The sequence below is a fragment of the Haliotis rufescens genome, unplaced genomic scaffold (genome assembly GCF_023055435.1).
Source record: "Haliotis rufescens isolate VD_foot unplaced genomic scaffold, xgHalRufe1.0.p SCAF_6, whole genome shotgun sequence".
NCBI lineage: Eukaryota > Metazoa > Mollusca > Gastropoda > Lepetellida > Haliotidae > Haliotis > Haliotis rufescens.
Genome location: NW_025964334.1, coordinates 22,639,667 through 22,660,358, shown reverse-complemented (window position 1 = coordinate 22,660,358; position 20,692 = coordinate 22,639,667). Strand labels below are relative to the sequence as shown.

The following is a 20,692-nucleotide window of genomic DNA, read 5'->3' as shown; positions in this document are numbered from 1 at the left end:
ATTGGGAAGTTGATCTCCCCTCGAACCTTGTCTAATTGTTTCAGCAATCGACGATACTCAACAGCGAGAAGTACGTTTGCTACATACATGGCGGTCACGGGTGGCCAAGTCATCTAAGGCGCCTCGATTCACTGTGCAGATTTGCGTCCCCTGGGCACGCCAGAAACCTATGATTGTGGGTTCGAATCCCGGTTCGTCCCGATTATGTTTCTAGGTTTGTCAGCAACATACCCCTGCTCGTCGGTTTCACCGTAGTGGTAAACGTCTGAGACTTGCATCATGTTGGGCTTTCTTCCCACATTAAGCTGACACGCCGCGTTATAACTGGAAAACTGTTAAAAGCTGCGTTAAACCCAACTCACTCACTCTCTGCTACATACATGATTGGTCAAAATCTTCTTGTTCAAGAAAGATTATATGTGAGTTTGTGACGTATATGAAAACGTGCTTCCATGCAGCAAAATATACATGTATACTGTTGAACTCATCAACAAAGGTAATCACGTGTTATAGAAAGGTTACAAGACACAACTCTGAGTCAAAGACAATGTACCTACAAGCTATAGCTGCAGTGTGTAACTTGAACCAAGTTAATAATGCAAATGTTCATATAGATAAATGTTCTACATATATCAATAGTGTGAATTGAAAAATTGACTTTCACATTCAAATGTATGACGTTGCAGTGATTATTAGACACAGCCGGAATATTAACACGTGCAAACTGATACGTAGTAATTTTGTCAAACTTGGCATATGCCTGTATTGGAAGACGAAATGGACGTGATTCGTGTTTCTAATCCTATATCTTGTGACGAAGAGAACCGTGAGTAACCTGAACAAATCTTTGTCGCTGAACATGTTAGGGACTTCACACGTATGGTTAATTCTACGTGCAATATCTGTTTCAATATTTGTCTATTATTGTTGTTCATTTATGAGATATAGAACGTCAACGCCTAGAAAATACACAGTCTCGATTATATTTGGGGTAATAGGTGAGGTGAGGTGAAATGGGGATTAACGTCGCATACAAGATTGTTGCACTTATATAGCGACGTGCAAGCACGCGCGCGCGTGCGTGTGTGCATGCGTGCGTGCGTGTAGCTGTTTCTACTACTCCTGACTAATGCGGATTTTATAGTGCTATCCCTCGGAGATACTACGCCTCACGTAATCACAGTATACTGACTCTGAGGTCACCAGTCCTTGTTTTAGCCCCTTAATTCCAAGCGGCAGGCAGGGTAACAACAAGCGTTTCAGCGTCTTCTGGTATCCCCCCGACCTCCCGCTCTACTGAAGATCAGTGATGACACAGGGTGTTTGCGATAAGGTTAAACATGTCCTGCCATACCGGTAGCATACACATTAGTGTTTGTTAGTTGCTTGACGCCGCACAGAAGTACTCCTGTCGCGCGACGATGGTTTGTAAACAATACTTTGGTCATATGAAAGGTCATAACACTGTTAAATAAGAATGGATCGCCATGCATCTAATACTACTACTAAGACCTCCTCAGCCGACAGGGTAACATTATCATATTATGGGGATTCTCCTGACTAGATATTATTTTCAGCTACATTTGCAGCACCAGCTTGTTTTCACTAAAATTAATCTAACTATTTTGGTTTTTAAAACAGCCTGGAAAAAATATTTTTGTGGCAGACAACTTCTAAAAAGTTTGTCATCTTTCATTATTCTTATAGTTTCCACTTGGTACATGGATGTAATATTCATTGTTGAACTTATGTATACCTATTGCTGCTGTTAATGACAACGTTGATGTTGCTTTTGTATATTATTTGAAGGTTAGGAACTTTGTGGCTTGTACCATGTACCTTGAATAAAAATATTCAAACAAACCTAAAATGCATGCAAAAACATTTAAGAACGATCATATCTTTGTTTCATCAAAGGATTTCATTTGTCGCCTTTACAAACAGTTGGCCAGGAGGTATCCGTGTTAGATGAATGTTAAATAAGTTGGGGGATCTTGCAATTGTATTGAATATTGACCTGGCACAACTTAGGTCAACACATTATTCAGCATTGTAGATTGTCAGGTGTATTACGCGGTAAATCCCAAATCGAAACTGTCGTAACGTTACACCATATGGAATTTCTAGACAGACAAGGGATCGCTAAGGACATAGATCGTCAGCTAACATGACGTATGACTTCGGGCCACAGATCTCCCGAATGGTGTCATAGCAGAAAGCACAAGAGGCGAGTAACGGGATCGGATGGTCAGACTCGGTGACTTGGTTGATGCATATCATCGAATCCCAATTGTGTAGATCGATGCACATGATATAAATACTTGCATTGTCTGGTCCAGACCCGATGATTTACTGACGTCCGTGATCATGTACCTGGGATATTGCTGGAGTGCGGCGTTAAACAAACAAACAAATAACATTCCTTTGGTTCTCCGAATATCCGACAACACGTTCCTGATCTGAGACTGTGCTGGTATTTATTTGACCCACGCTGTTGTATTTGCGTGGTATTTGTCATTTTAATTGTACTGCATGTCTGATTCTATTTTAGAATCACACTAAGTGACCAATAACTGACACCCTCTTATTAAAGTAGGTACCCTCGCTGTTTGCATCTAAAGTTGAATAGGTGGTAATCAGAAGTGAAATCGTGAAATGTATCGACCTGTAATATGATGCACACCAACAGCACGTGTCCCTCACTTCTATCGACATAGCATTTACATCTGGCATCAACCTCCAAACGTCAAGTGAAACAAATGTTCACAAATATCGAACGTTAAAATTTATATTTGGCATAATCGAGGTAAAGATACTTTTAAAAATCCTCAAGTGAAAATCTTCTATATACTCTTTAACACATTATAAAATCAAAGTGTGATAGATTATATCATAAGGTAATGTGCAAAATTCGGATGCCCGTAGAGTATATTTGGGAGCTTTATTGCTATGTAAGAATATGTCATTTGGGATGCATATTCGATTATTCTCTCACACTTTATAACACATTTAACTAAATTATTTCATTGGAAACGTAGGAGAGTACAACGTGCTATAGCTTTGCAAGATCACTAGATATGTAAGATCACTAACATCACGACAATATTGCAATTATTCACCAGATATCAAACAAAGCAGGGCGGGTGCACCAATTACGCGGAGTTGTTGGCTTCTTTGTAGGTGTACCAGCAAGTTGCGTCATGCCAAGTCCTGCCTGCAACGTGTATATAATATCTGGGTGTTTTTGGGGTGTGACAGACACATGTGCACTCGTCTACGACTTGGTGTTATGATTCAAAGGACAAATGGAGATACCGATCCGCTGGGAATCATTGCTGGTACTATTATAAGTGGACATCTTGCGTGTCTTAGTCTCATATCTGCCTATGATCTGTCTCCCTCGTAGTTGACACCGTTTCCCTTGGTTGTATTGCATGTTCTCCACGTTGGTATGCCGTCATCTGATCGACGTGTGCATGTGACATGCACAAACAATTTTTTTTTGAAACATCCAGTTTCTTCATAATATAGTTTGTAAACACTATTGTATATGTTGCTTCATGATTAATGTTATTGAATTTGGTTTTAAGATTCATTGTGGCGTTAACACATTGTCAAAATCATTTACCCTATATATATCATATATTCATGATTCGTAAACACTATTGAACATGTCGCTTCATGATTAATGTTGTTGAATTTAGTTTTACGATCAAACACGTCATTAACACAAATTCATTCCTCTATCAATTGATATCAATAAATATTTTAAGGTTCGAGCTAAGTCAAATTCCATCCCATGTCCAAATGTTAAATACTGAAATTGTCGAGATCATGTTACTGTCATGTTCAGGCCATGTGACACAACACTTCGGTGCTATGGAGACGGGCGTTATAAATAGGGGGACGCACTGATCTCATTCGCAGTTCATCCCCCGTCCAGACAAAGAAACGGTTCTCAGGCAAACATTACCAGTCATGTTTAAATTTGGCGTGATGGTGCCTTTTCTGGGTAAGGTGTTTATTTGCTTTGGTATCTAACATTTACGTCAGTTACTTAGCATGTTATCCATTTGGAGTTATGAATAATATAAGTGACAGTAATCAGACCAATTCTAGTGTTCCTAGCAATTTTAGGCAGTTTAAAGACGAACTGTGTTCGATTTAGTACACTCGATGTTCCAATGTTAAACAAAACTATTTATCATTTGTTTTTCTCATACTTGAATTATAAGTCGTGGCGAGGCGTGACATCGAAGTATATTTGATGACTATCATGAATACTAGAAACTAAGTCTGATTCATAGATGTGTGGAGACGTTATATATTTCAGGTAAATGTACATTATTTACTACACAAATAGTCTGTTAGTATGTTGGAAAGTCGGTTGTTTTATATACTGCTATCGCTATGTGCCCAGTGGGTTCTTAACACATTTTCAACAATGAACACTGATAGAAAATGTACGTCAACTATTCTAGAAATTGCATAATATACCTTCAATGCATGTCACAAATTGTGATTTAAATTTCGGAAAGATGAACATACACATTATAGTTGTAGTTGTGAACTCGTGCCTTTTGATGATTTGGATTTGCTTTGGTTTTTGTTTGCTTGCTGTTTAACGCCGCACTCAGCAATATTCCAGCTATATGACATCGGTCTGTAAAATAATTGACCAAACAATCCAGTGATTGAAATCATGAGCATTGATGATTTCGAATTTATTTTTGATTTGGAATATTTTATTAGATTTTTTAATTGTGTTTTCATGACGATAAGACTGAAACTACAAATGGTGGTAGTGCTCGTTTCCGGAGCGGAACTCAAAAACTTTTTTCCTGAATGATTGATTGATTGTTTGTTGTTTAACGCCGTACTCTGCAATATTCCAGCTGTATGACGGCGGTCTTTAAGAAATCGAGTCTGGACCAGACTGTCCAGTGATTGACATCATGAACATTGCTGATTTGGTTGATGCATATCATCGGATCCCATTTGCGTGGATCGTTGCTCATTTCAATCACAGGACTGTCTGGTCCAGACTTGATTATAATCATGGACGATTTCAGTGGCCATTATCCTCTGTGGGGGAGTACCGATACCAATAATAAGGGAAAAGTCATCGAAGATTTTACCTTTAAAGACTGGTATCTTTGTATTTTCTATGATGCGTATAACACTTATATGCATCCTTCCACTGGAACATACTATGTCCTTTATCTTTTTCTCATAGATCCAAATCTTTGGAACGAGTTTAAATAGTAAGTGGCTGATATCCATACTTCTGGATATTAATCTCGCTGATGAACCACCTTCATCAAGGTACAGTCTTGGCCTTTATTACAAACTGTACATCTTGTACTGGAAAACTAAACTCTGTCGTTCTCAGGAATGTTTCTGAACCCATACTACTATTTTCGGGTCAATTACATGTATACGAAATCATTCGAGTCATGTGCAAGCCCTCATATAATGGTTTGACATAAATAAGCTAGAAAAAGGTGGAAGAAAGCCGAGAAAAATTACTCTCAGCTCCGGGTACACTTGTCTGATTCTTGTTTGGAAATGCTACTTAATATATTTAATAATTTGAAATAAGAACAACTAGAATTGTTTCTCCTTAGATGCATAATGCCATTATAATTCCTGTACAAAAGCATACTGATCCGTCCAATTGCCGCCTTCTATCTATGACTAGATGTGGTTGTAAAACCATGGAACGCATGGTCACCACTCGGTTAGTCTGGTACTGCAGATAACGTCTTTAGTAACAAGAAGAAGACATCAGAACTAAGTCTTTGAATGGCATATAGATAGTACCATTGACCATTTGGTGCGCTTAAGATCATTTTAATAATCAATTGCCAGCAGACAACATGCTTTGTCATTTTGTTTTCGACTGAGAGAAGGTATACATTATAACGTGGGAACACGGTCTTTCAAAACATTAAAATGAGGTTGGACTGATAGGCAGATTATCTTACTTTATGTCTTGAACTAACAGACACTTTCAAGTAGGGGTGGGCTCTACACTGTCTGAACATTTCAATCGAGAATTTAAATCCGCCAGGGCATTCGTCAGGGCAGCATGCTATCTGTCCCATTTACATACATCACAGTTTATAGTCTCACTAAAGCTTGGAACACTTGTTTTGATGGTCCCATTTCATGGATGATTCTAAAATTTCTTATTGCGGTATATGCTTGCGATAGAAAGAGAGATACGAACAGGGTGTTGACAACTTCAAAAATGGGCCTGTCAAGTGGGGTCTGGCTCGGTCAACTCCCAATCGCTTGTAATGGTCATTAATACGCTATAAGCTGGATCATGTTTCCAATATCGATGGTGGAGCCTGCAAAAGCAACTTAGAAATATAAGACTCAATACGCCAACAAGGCCGAAGTCACTGTCGTGGAGCCTTTAGGACCTCTCCCCTTGACAGGCTGTATGTGAAAGCTGACGAACTTTTACCCAAACATCGAAATGCAGTGAACTGCACTCAAAGTCAAAGATATTTAATGCATTTAGGGCCTCTTTAACGGGTATCTGCCACACCCTCCATGGACCATACAATTGGGTGTTGATGGGTGTAAGAATGTTTTACAGACTTAAAGAGGAGACCCGTGAAGATCCGGGGTAGAATTGGTCTTCAGCAACCCATATTTGCCGTAAAAGGCGACTATGCTTGTCGTAAACGGCCACTTACGGGATCGGGTGGTCAGGCTTGCTGACTTGGTTTGATACATGTCATCAATCCGAATTGCGTGGATCGATGCTCGTGATGTCAATCACTGGATTGTCTGGCCTAGACTCGATTATTTTACGGTCCGCCGTCATATAGCTGTAATATATCTAAATGCGGCGTTAAACAACAAAGAAACAAACAAAGCTTTTCGAGACAATCGTTTCGTTAAAATCCCCATACTTCTGATCCACATAACAGCCTTGGTTGGATTTGGGCATAAAATAATTTAAATAATACATTCGGTGTAAAATTTCCCTCTTTCGGCAAGACAGACATTACATGAATTAATGCCTTCTTTGCACACAATGTTAAATCCGAAACACTTTACTTGAAGTTCATTGTGTAGGTAAACAGTACACACAGAAAAATGACACATTTACAATATTTCATTCAATGTCACCTGACCCCCTCTTCAATATTTCCATAAATATTTCCTGGTCAGAGATGTACGCGATGGAGATTAATCAAACGAGTTTATCAATTCGAGGGAATAGTTCACAGTACAAGCGGCTCATATAACTATTCGAACAGTTTACCTAAATTATAATCTTATTTCATATAGTATGTCTTTAGAATGTAGCATCCACCCAATCTGTTGTGAGATGCATCAAAACACGGAACTTGATATATGTAGTGTTAATAGTTTTGTCATAGTATCATTACTGATAATTCAAGTGTATTATGATGGCGCAATATTTTGTACTTTCAGCCGTGATGATCCTTGCTGTGATCAGGGATGTCAAAGCTGCCGACTGTGTTGACGACGACGGTTGTGGCGCCCACGGTACCTGTCCTGCCACTACCGCACCATGTGTGTGTACAGACGGATACTCGGGGGATGGCTGTACAGCAGGTAACAGATTACACATTTGCACACAAAATATGTTACAGTATGAACCATCATGTCATATTCCCATTTATGATGAAAAGCTTTCATTTATTGCAGGGTATGTATGTTCCAATTGTAATCCTACATTGTTTTTATTTTATTTATACATTGAGATTCATGATAAAAACTTAAAATCACTAAACAGAAATATATGATCAGTTTAATGAAAATGTTCTAAAGTACTTGTACAAGGGGCTTTGAAATTGTACCCCCTATTCTGAACAGTATTTCACCCAACTAAGGCGTGTTAGGCGTGTTGTGGGTAATGCATCTCTCATACGTTTACCATTTTGGTGGGTCCAAAAGACCATCAATATAGTGCTGACGAAACACGGATGAAAGCAGGACAATTCCTGGATTCAAACCCTTGACACAACTCTGAACAATTAATTGTGGCGCATAACATGAACCGGCCACACATGCCTTACATATATAATTGAGACAGATAAATATATTAGTACCTGAACGTATGTTCAGGAGATTTTCAATGAATGAGAATCAAATCTAGCATAAGCTAGTTCTGTAAATATCAAAACGATACACACGTGGATGCAATGACCTGGTATTGTTACTAACAATTTAACCCACAGTCTACCACAGTCTATATAAAATCTATATGTTATAGTTCCTTCTTTTTTTAATATTCTCTGTTAATCCAAACAGGATCAGAATGTGGCGTGTAATTCACCGAATACAAGTCAGTTGACCCAACTTACGACATGTGTGTCACTTTCTCGACTCGCAGCTAAGATGGTATTATGTGGTATGAACCTATCAAAGTGTGAAGTTATTAGAAAGTTAAAACGTTTCACACATGTGCTGACGTTAAGGTACATTTACTGGATAGAGAAGCATATTCCTGATAAATATAAAAATGTAATGATGCGCATGAGAGAAAAAACTTGAGGATTCTGTTCATACTGGAAGTTCACATTATATCTTGACTGGAGTTTTAATACTCTCCTCGAATAAAATAAATCATCTACAGTCATGTATAAAATCTTAGATGGTTAAACGAGAGGAATAAGGGAAGATTCTTACATATATATGTCTATCATTTTAGTAAATGGACACTGGTTAGCCAGATACATACATATCAGAGTGTGTGAACTTGACCAAAGCCTAACGACTACATGTACAGCAAAATGAGAGGGGAACACTTGCAAAAGCCAAATACGAATCATTTTTTTAAATGTCAATCACATTTTAAATCCAATTACAATGATAGATATATTTTGTTTAATATTTAATGTATACGATATCCATATATGGTTAGCTGCATATTATTGCTGGTTTCGGTAACGGTAAGCCACATGTACTATAAAATCAATATCTGTACAGTTATGCGAAGTATCCCGTTAATGGATATTTTAGTAGTATATTGTTAGAGCCGTAGTCGAAAACTTTATATAATGACGTAAAGTCGCTACACTTATAGATCTATCTAGCATCATCATTATATCACACATCATCTACTTCATTTCAGCACCGTGTACTAGCGGAGGTGGTGAGTGTGGCTCTCACGGAAGCTGCAATACAGGTGGCACCACTGTGAAATGCGATTGCACAGATGGATACAGTGGGGTCCTTTGTGCAGACGGTATGTGTACATGCATGAATGAACGAACGAATGTGGTTAATTCCTCGAGATAAATTCGAAGATTCACAATGCATGAAGATCATGTGATTTATTTACAAACAAATTTATCATACATACTTATCATAAATGTGAACACAACGTCCTGTATGATACATACAATGATAAACACGGGTAAAATTGCCACAGGTTGTTAAATGTATTCTCGATGTAAACTCCGCCGTCATATAGCTGGAATATTGCTGAGTGCGCCGTTAAACAACAAACCAACCTTGATGTAAAATGCCGTGTTATTTCATCAATATCATCGTTATCTGCATTAAGAATTAATGCTAACATTACATGGTCTTGCATAATCTCTTGGTTAACATTCGTTTCAACATCAAGATTATTTATTGGCGTCGAGAAAAGTCTGAAACTCTGAAAGTCCACATTCACAGATCACAGTGTGACAGAAATCATTTGCAAAAGTGACATTTGTAAACATTTTATTCATGGATCCAATTCTTATTACAAACTATATTTATTCTTTCAAATCTTGATATAACAAGCATGACTGTCTTTGACGACGTCAGAATATTAGCTGGAATTGTGTACACAAATCAAAAGAAGTCCTCTTGGCTTATCCTCGCACAACCATCTCCGGATTGCAACTGTTTCCGGTAAGGCTTTAGATAAGCCTTGAAACTGGTATTGACTGACTACTAGCATCAATTAAAAAAACAATTAAAATGATACAATACCACCCTCCGTATTTATTGGTGAACAACTATCTGCATTGTTTAACGGTGTATGAAGACACTTATTGTATGAAGAAATCTCAATTTTAGAAACACATTTAGGAACAAACATTTTTCTCTGGAGGTAGCATTGTTCGCTACAAATGGTAAGTGATCAGATATATCGTTCGCTACAAATGGTAAGTGATCAGTTATATCGTTCGCTACAAATGGTAAGTGATCAGATATATCGTTCGCTACAAATGGTAAGTGATCAGATATATCGTTCGCTACAAATGGTAAGTGATCAGATATATCGTTCGCTACAAATGGTAAGTGATCAGATATAACGTAACTAGTGAACAGCACTTCACCGGCACTGACGTTACTCTGCAAATGGGAGGGAATCATGATATAATCAATAAGACTCTTGTTTATGTCAGCTTTGCTTCAGAAGTTATTTGTCTTGATAGAGATATGTACAAATGCCAGCCTTGCTGAGCACTTTGCTCTGTAACACATGATCATGAATACCCCCTTCATTGAAATGGAACACTAGCGGATAGCCGATATCATGTGTGTAGTTTTTTTTAGAACACTCTGAGGTATTCAATTGATCAATTATTTTAAGTATCAAATTTGGAGGATATCGTTTTTACTACAAATCTTCATTTTGTTATAGAATGTTTCAGAAAGAGACAACATTGACAACGATCATAAATAAATACATGTTTTAACATTACATGTGTACTTAAGATTGATAAGATATAAATTGCTAAACAAAGAGTAAGGCAGTGTCACTTCATGTGGTCAAAATAGTACAGAAACACTGCACTCCGTAATTACTATAACATAAAGACGTACAATCATCAACCGCAATTTCACCTATTTGAATAGTGAGCAGTGTAGAACATTGGCTACTATCGTAGCATCAATAAATATTCTACTTGTGAAGATCCGGGGTAGAAACGGCCTTCAGCAATTCATGCTTGCCGTAAAAGGCGACTATACTTGTCGGAAGAAGCGACTAACAGGATCGGGTGGTCAGGCTCTCTGACTTGGTTGATGCATGTCATCGATCCCAATTGCGTGGATGGATGCTCATGATTAAATCACTGGATTGTCTGGTCCAGACTCGATTATTTACAGACCGCCGTCAAATAGCTGGAATATTGCTGAGTGCGGCGTTAAAAGAACAAACCAACCATCCCATTACTTGGATTGATGCATGTTATCGATCCCAATTGCGTGGATCGATGCTCATGATTAAATCACTGGATTGTCTGGTCCAGACTCGATTATTTACAGACCGCCGTCATATAGCTGGAATATTGCTGAGAGCGGCGTTAAAACACCACCAACCATCCCATTACTTGGATGCTATCAGCTGAATTTTGCAAAAGCCAAATACGAAGACTTAACTAAGAACAGTTTAAATCCAATTACAATGATCGATATATTTTGTGTAATGTTATTGCTGGTTTCGGTAACGGTAAGCAACATGTACTATAAAATCAATATCTGTACAGTTATGCGAAGTATCCCGTTAATGGATATTTTAGTAGTATATTGTTAGAGCCGTAGTCGAAAACTTTATATAATGACGTAAAGTCGCTACACTTATAGATCTATCTAGCATCATCATTATATCACACATCATCTACTTCATTTCAGCACCGTGTACTAGCGGAGGTGGTGAGTGTGGCTCTCACGGAAGCTGCAATACAGGTGGCACCACTGTGAAATGCGATTGCACAGATGGATACAGTGGGGTCCTTTGTGCAGACGGTATGTGTACATGCATGAATGAACGAACGAATGTGGTTAATTCCTCGAGATAAATTCGAAGATTCACAATGCATGAAGATCATGTGATTTATTTACAAACAAATTAATCATACATACTTATCATAAATGTGAACACAACGTCCTGTATGATACATACAATGATAAACACGGGTAAAATTGCCACAGGTTGTTAAATGTATTCTCGATGTAAACTCCGCCGTCATATAGCTGGAATATTGCTGAGTGCGCCGTTAAACAACAAACCAACCTTGATGTAAAATGCCGTGTTATTTCATCAATATCATCGTTATCTGCATTAAGAATTAATGCTAACATTACATGGTCTTGCATAATCTCTTGGTTAACATTCGTTTCAACATCAAGATTATTTATTGGCGTCGAGAAAAGTCTGAAACTCTGAAAGTCCACATTCACAGATCACAGTGTGACAGAAATCATTTGCAAAAGTGACATTTGTAAACATTTTATTCATGGATCCAATTCTTATTACAAACTATATTTATTCTTTCAAATCTTGATATAACAAGCATGACTGTCTTTGACGACGTCAGAATATTAGCTGGAATTGTGTACACAAATCGAAAGAAGTCCTCTTGGCTTATCCTCGCACAACCATCTCCGGATTGCAACTGTTTCCGGTAAGGCTTTAGATAAGCCTTGAAACTGGTATTGACTGACTACTAGCATCAATTAAAAAAACAATTAAAATGATACAATACCACCCTCCGTATTTATTGGTGAACAACTATCTGCATTGTTTAACGGTGTATGAAGACACTTATTGTATGAAGAAATCTCAATTTTAGAAACACATTTAGGAACAAACATTTTTCTCTGGAGGTAGCATTGTTCGCTACAAATGGTAAGTGATCAGATATATCGTTCGCTACAAATGGTAAGTGATCAGTTATATCGTTCGCTACAAATGGTAAGTGATCAGATACATCGTTCGCTACAAATTGTAAGTGATCAGATATATCGTTCGCTACAAATGGTAAGTGATCAGATATATCGTTCGCTACAAATGGTAAGTGATCAGATATAACGTAACTAGTGAACAGCACTTCACCGGCACTGACGTTACTCTGCAAATGGGAGGGAATCATGATATAATCAATAAGACTCTTGTTTATGTCAGCTTTGCTTCAGAAGTTATTTGTCTTGATAGAGATATGTACAAATGCCAGCCTTGCTGAGCACTTTGCTCTGTAACACATGATCATGAATACCCCCTTCATTGAAATGGAACACTAGCGGATAGCCGATATCATGTGTGTAGTTTTTTTTAGAACACTCTGAGGTATTCAATTGATCAATTATTTTAAGTATCAAATTTGGAGGATATCGTTTTTACTACAAATCTTCATTTTGTTATAGAATGTTTCAGAAAGAGACAACATTGACAACGATCATAAATAAATACATGTTTTAACATTACATGTGTACTTAAGATTGATAAGATATAAATTGCTAAACAAAGAGTAAGGCAGTGTCACTTCATGTGGTCAAAATAGTACAGAAACACTGCACTCCGTAATTACTATAACATAAAGACGTACAATCATCAACCGCAATTTCACCTATTTGAATAGTGAGCAGTGTAGAACATTGGCTACTATCGTAGCATCAATAAATATTCTACTTGTGAAGATCCGGGGTAGAAACGGCCTTCAGCAATTCATGCTTGCCGTAAAAGGCGACTATACTTGTCGGAAGAAGCGACTAACAGGATCGGGTGGTCAGGCTCTCTGACTTGGTTGATGCATGTCATCGATCCCAATTGCGTGGATGGATGCTCATGATTAAATCACTGGATTGTCTGGTCCAGACTCGATTATTTACAGACCGCCGTCAAATAGCTGGAATATTGCTGAGAGCGGCGTTAAAAGAACCAACCAACCATCCCATTACATGGATTGATGCATGTTATCGATCCCAATTGCGTGGATCGATGCTCATGATTAAATCACTGGATTGTCTGGTCCAGACTCGATTATTTACAGACCGCCGTCATATAGCTGGAATATTGCTGAGAGCGGCGTTAAAACACCACCAACCATCCCATTACTTGGATTGATGCTCATGATATCAATCACTGGATCGTCTGGTCCAGACTCGATTATGTACAGACCGCCGTCATATAGCTGGATTATTGCTGGAAGTGACTGATTGATAAGCTCGCTCAATTCATATATTTTCTATTTAAAGAAGCTATGCAAGTCTAGATTAGGTAGTTGAACTATCGGCTCGTTCATTGGTTAATTGTGTGTAATGGACAACTGAAATTGTTGCCATTTTTCCAGCACCTGTTTGCACTGCCAGTGGAAGTGAATGTGGCACCCACGGTAGCTGTGACACAAGCGGCACTATCGCCTCCTGCACCTGCACTGATGGATACACGGGCACCACATGTACAACCGGTACGACGTTTTTGAACATATTTTATCAACTGAATTTTGCAAAAGCCAAATACGAAGACTTAACTAAGAACAGCTTAAATCCAATTACAATGATCGATATATTTTGTGTAATGTTCCGTGTATATGATGTTCTATGTCAGCTGTAAATTACTGCTGGTAACGATAACAGTGAGCCCGATGTACTATAATATAAATATCTGTACAATGCAAAGTATCCTGTAAATGGATATTTCAGTAATATATTGTTAAAGCCGTTGTCGAAAACTTTAAATAATGACGTAAAGTCGCCATACACTGAGAGCTATTTCTGAATACTATCATACGTCTTCATATTGTCACATGAGATCATACACTGCTACTGCTACTTTTCAGCACCGTGTACCAGCGGGGGTAGTGAGTGTGGCACTTACGGAACCTGCAATACAGCCGGCACCACCGTGAAGTGTGATTGCACACCTGGCTATACCGGGACCCTTTGTACACAACGTATGTATGCATTATATGTCCATTTCTTATATTCCCAATGCAAAGATACTTTATCTACAATGTAGACTCAAACCTATTGTAGATAGAACAAATGAAAGAAGAAATAACTGTCGTTCGGTCGTTGGTGTTAAACGAAAGAAACGATTTATCAAATGGTGGTCTGTGAACCTCACTACAGTACACATGGCCAATGATCGGTCAAAGCAAGATAAGTACATACCAGTGAAAGACGTGACTCTGTTTCATTTCAGACTCTGATACCCTGAAAATCAGGTTGGGATTGTATTGACATCTGATAATATTTGTTATTGTGAACTAACGAGCAGAGCATAGGGATTTGTGGCAACAATACGTTTTATGACAGCAAGTAGCTGCAGTATTTGTAGCCCATTATTTTGTTGGATAAATTGACAATGTATTGTCAAATATATAACTTCTTTTCTTGTCTATGCAGGATCAGGAGGAAACCGTGTTACTTTTCTTGCACAACTTCTGCTGATTCCCATAGTCCTTTCTCGCTATATGCAGTAACAACTTTCCCCTCGTGACAACAGAATGAAGAAAATTCGCTCCGTTTGATACATTATTAATCACTTTCGAGTTCCTGCTCTACTATCAAAGAGAATGTTTATTTCAAAAAAGCATCTTCGTGTGTAATCATAATTATAATCCTTTGTATGAAAATCCTTAGCTCTAGATATACAAGCGTGGTATATGAAGGATTGAAGTGTCCAAATGACTACAGAACAAATGCTTATCACTGCTTGAGTACCAATTGTCACAATTCCATTCTTATTTTTAAAAGCTCCAAGATTATGTTCATTGTAACACTATCGTTTTTCGAGAGATATCATATTTCATTAGCTCAAAGACACTTGCACGCTTCAATTCTCGTGTTCTTTACCTAGATGACATGTTGAGCTCCTGACTGATGTCAGTTGTTCCGTCGAAATAAATGGTTCAGTTCACGGCAACTCTGCGTTCGTCTACTTTGTTCAAATATACACTAAATTGTGTGTATTGGATTTATTTGTATGAATTATTTGTTTTTATCTGACCCTATGTGATTTGCTTCGAAATGGTATTAACGTTAGATTATAGCCGTAATCGTTGCATGATTATTTGCGGATGTAATTTAAATGTCTGAGCGGAATGTAAATGTTATTTTATCTGCATGTACTCAAGAACTTCCTGAACAGAGGGATCGCTATTCATAAACACATAATCATACTTTAATCGGAATCGTACAATCGACCATGCTTTTTGCAGAGATATCTTATTTGTTAAAAATCTCAATAGCAACTGTTACAATGTGCTACAAGCACAGAGGCGAAAGAAATGTTTTCCTAAATAGTGAAGCCATGTTTAACAATACACCTTATTAATAAAATACAAACCTGTCTTAATACGGCATGTTCACATTGATATTGTATATGCATTTTAAGTGTCTCGGAAGAATTTTAACTCTTGCTCGGAAGTTGTTTGATCAAGGTTACAACATTCAAGGGCTCAGTGAAGCTTTCAAAACGTTTTAAAGTATACATCGCTCGTTAGATACGTTTTGAAACAAATCGTTGTAAGATCAATGGTATCTGACAGACACTCGTGAAGTAATCTCTATATCCGTGATAAGATCAAGATATATGTGGTAAAGGAGGTAACAGAAATGAGTGAGTTCACCTTCGTCTATTGTAACAATGATTATTCCGCCAAGCACTGTGGTTAGCACCAAGGCTTACATCGCGTGCTTGAAGGGGAAGACAGCATTGGCCTGTGATGGTTCCACCACTGTAGTAGCTCTGGCTACTGGCGTAGAGACCAGGATAACAAATCTGGGAACCTCAGCCTGTGGTATGTTACTCTTTCACAACACTTTTGAAACTACTTGTATTTTTGTTTTTCAAGACCTACAATTGTTGTCACATACTTTTGGCGTCACAAGTAAGCTTCCCTGAGGTGTTGTAGAGTCATAAGATATAAGGCTTCGAATCTCTGATTTGCAATGATAATGGTTCTTGGTTTGTCACTACAATACATGTGTTCATGGGTTTTGCCAAGTAGTGAAACGTCTAGTCAGTGAATACTTAGGAGATAAACATACTGTGTTTTCAATGTAGAGCTAGGTTACCTGTAGATTTAACCCCGCTAAATTGAATTTGGAACCGAACGCGAAGCGTGAGGTTTCAAATTTTAAATGTAGCGGGGTTAAATCTTCAGGTAACCTAGCTCTACATTGAAAACACAGTATGTTTATCTCCATTCTGCCATGACTAAATAAATTGCGAACTCTTTGGTGTTAGCGAATATACTGAGTGAAGCGGCATGGGTTGAGTTCAGTTGAGTTGGTAAGCTAACATGAGGTGGGCATCCCTAAAGAAAACAAAGCAAGCTTTGCAAGGCTTTCGCTCTACATCGCGCGTCACCATTATGAGGTCATATCGCTCATTGTGACGCAAAAGATATGACGTCACAGTCGTATATAGAAAAGCGCCAAAATTCCAAGCTCTCTGGTGTCTCCAAAACGTAATTACATTCCCTTTGTTGATTTTTGTCATGTTTTTGTATGTATTGCCACACATCCTTTGAATATTGTAGTAACCGCATCTGTGCATTTTGTAACCTGTAATTGTAGATATAATTATTTAAATATGCCTACCGACAATATAAAATAGTACTATTCTATGAATATTAGCTCCGCGGTGATGCGGCCGTCAAACCAGTTGTTTCAATCAGAGGGGGTTTATTGTGATTTAATAACCTCTGATTGACCAATCAGAATCGAGTAAATTCCAAATTCATCGTAGAATTACTGTTATCCCTGATGAGCACACACAAATATCCAAAGTCATTTCAGGAAACATTGTATCAAAATCATTACCATCCCATCTTGTTAAAGTCCATGCTTCTAATGCTTCTAATCATCCATTTGTGTTTGGCTCTATATCTGGTAAAAATGTGACGAAGGTTTCTCGTTAAAAACCTATGCCTGGTTCCAGTCAAAAATACATCGGATTGTCATCTAGGTTTACATCATGATTTGGTTTGGGATGATACAATAACAGAAAAAAATATGGAACACGCCTCTAAAGACACTAAATTTAACATTACTTGCAAACTTGAAGAGTAATATTCAACTTGGATGATAAAACTATCAAATCAGTATTACAGCTAGCCGTTTCTCGTATAAAGTTCAAAATGTTCTCAAATATGCGTCCAGTCACATGATGGTTGGTTGGTTGGTTCGTTGTTTAACGCCGCACTCAGCAATATTCCAGCTGAATATATGTCGTCGGTTTTGTAAATAATCGAGTCTGGACCAGACAATCCAGTGACTGATATCATGAGCATCGATCCACGCAATTGGGATCGATAACATGCATCAACCAAGTCAGCGAGCCTGACCACCCCATCCCGTTAGTCGCCTCTTACGACAAGCATCATGACTTTTACGTCAAGCATGGGTTGCTGAAGACCTGTTCTACCCCGGATCTTCACGGGTCCCAGTCACATGAGCGCGAACTGAAGGGATGAACTGAATAATGGCAGTGACGTCACTGCTAACTCAAGATCAGTTTATGGCGTCTTATTACGATTCTTGAAAGTATATTTTTACAATCACGTTCGTCGACTTCCGGACACGATGAACCAGGTGATCATTCCATACTCGTGTCAGTCAACTCTACAAGTTGCATATGAAAGCTTAAATATAAAACAACAAGGTCAATAAAAATATGAGATGCCCTTTGGCGTAAAATGAAAATGATATAAATGGAATCTTCATACTGATATATAGTGATGACACCAGGTTTTCGCAGAAATGGTAAGCATGACCCGCCCGACCGAAAGCACCCGCAGTTCCTACAATTGTCATCCAAAAAGCAAGTGTTTGTCACACAAATCAGACAATCAAGTGGCACCATAACTTTTTTACTGATTTCTTAAAACTAAACAAATATCTTATTTTGACTTGCTGTGGACAAGTGCGGAGTAAAGAGAAACGTTCATGAAAAATGTTCGTTTTGCAACAGTGGGAACAGTTTTATTGCCCTTTTTTACACTCCGCAGAATTGACAAGTGCTGCTGACCTCATCATAAAACTTGTGGTCGAACAGCAAAAACATTAAACATAAGTTTGGTTCAATGTACAATCTCCCTCAACATTACATCAAAGTATTTATCACAACGACGACAGGGCTTGTAATAGGGACCATTTCGCAGCATTACTTTCGTACGTGTATCTTTCACCGTTAGTGTTGAATTGAGAATAAAACCATGATTCACAAGAAGGGCTGAAATCAAACAATCTGGCCGATTGGTATGTGAGCCCACTATTATTCGGAAGAGAAACATAAAAATACCATGTAATCTCTCTGATCTGTAGTGCACTACAATATTCCATGTTATCATGAGACGTCTCAGAAAGCGTATCACCTGTTCAGCAAGAGCCACTTAGAACTGATAATCTTAGATAATTTGACACGTATTGTCTTCGCTGCAATTATGCATATTCTTTCGTGCATGAAGTAATACATACTGTCAGTTTTCCAAGAACACAATACTGTTTGTATGGTTTAGGGATTAAGTGACACTGCCTCATTTGAAATGGCTTTATGTCGGATGGTCTCCTCTGCATGTTGCTATACAGTATTTGTTGTTGTGTTTGATATGTTTCATTACATATGCTTTGATTACAATACATGATACCGCCAACGATCGAGCTCACTCTCACATGTGCTTAAACCTGTAAATACAAACGACAAACCCATTGCCTTTATCACAAGAAAAGTACAAACACACGCAACACAAATCAAGCGTTCACATGAAAAAGTCAAAATAGGGAATTAAAGAATGGAACAATCAAGTCGAAACTAATGCGTCAAATTTGGAAATTACATGTGCATGCGCTGCTTTACCTGTAGCACCCACTCATCACAAAATTGGCATTAAAAATGTAAGTGTGTGTTTGTTGCCTAAATGCGCACCCTGCAATTATCCTGCCGAATGACGGGGGCCTTTAAAGAATTGAGTCAAGACAATAGTTATATGGCAGTGTATTATATTGTTTAACTGTGTTACATTGTTTCTGTTGAGATTCGATAGACGCTCATTGCATTGTACTTGGACAGCGATCAGTTGTCAGGAATGTAGTACTGTTTTATATAAGCAGTTTTGAGGAAGTCACAATATTTAGGTGGCAATGTGGTGTGTAAACTTCCGGTATACCTTGATGTAAAATATCCTGTAATGTTCTATTGCCGCTAGACTGGAAAGGACACTGTGTAGTAAGTTTCAGCAGTTAGCAAGACTACATGTAAGGAGACAAGAGGGTGCCATCTCTAAACCACTTCATTACATCAGGACCAGCTTTCGTGTGTGGCTCACTGATCACCCCGGAATCCCTGGCTACGCATATCTCGGAAGCATCACCACTGCATTATTATTACTGACCTTTGCTATTACCACTGTATATTTGATACTGACCACTGCCATACTGTCACTGAATATTGTACTACCACTCTATTGTGTACTGCTGTTGTAATTGCTGTGCAATTAATTTGTTTTGAATTCTAAACCTAGTTAATTTTGTTAATTGTACACCATTTGTTGGTTATTTTATTTTACGTACAGACATCTGGGTTAGCATATTGTTTCAATTTAGCAATCGACACGTAACAGAAACTGAGGGCTCATCCTGGAGAGAGATTTAATGTATCACAACTCATTTGTCAACACTATTGGTAAACATTTCATTTTTCCTAGTGTATGAAGTCACCAATTACTATGGTGTTTAGTGTAGATGAATTTGTCAGCCAACCTCCTATCAAACAAGTCTCAATGCTCAAAAAGTCTGCACTGGTCGAATTGGCAAAATATTACAAACTTGACGTCAAATCAGATATGCTAAAGGCTGATTTTGATAACTTACCTTGGTTGAGGAAGACATTTTGGATGATGATGATGTGGCTTTGGTTGAAGAAAAAACTGATGTTTAGGCTTTGAAGAAATTAGAATTTGAAAGAGAA

The 20,692-nt window shown here is 38.1% G+C and overlaps 2 protein-coding genes across 9 annotated transcripts in view; both read left to right on the top strand.

The window, feature by feature from the left end:
• The window catches only part of LOC124126175, a 371,963-nt gene that overhangs the window by 330,887 nt on the left and 20,384 nt on the right, over positions 1-20,692 (top strand). The gene's annotated exons all lie outside the window — the stretch shown is intronic.
• Positions 3,879-15,301, top strand: LOC124128776 (adhesive plaque matrix protein 2-like). 2 transcript variants are annotated; one of them, XM_048386047.1, is made up of 7 exons: positions 3,879-4,012; positions 7,459-7,602; positions 9,125-9,238; positions 11,629-11,742; positions 14,067-14,183; positions 14,556-14,669; positions 15,124-15,301. In XM_048386047.1, exons 1-7 carry the CDS (start codon positions 3,979-3,981, stop codon positions 15,198-15,200), a joined length of 714 nt encoding a protein of 237 aa, XP_048242004.1. In that variant the 5' UTR covers positions 3,879-3,978; the 3' UTR covers positions 15,201-15,301. The 2 variants fall into 2 exon arrangements, with proteins under 2 accessions (XP_048242004.1, XP_048242005.1); XM_048386048.1 differs by lacking the exon at positions 11,629-11,742.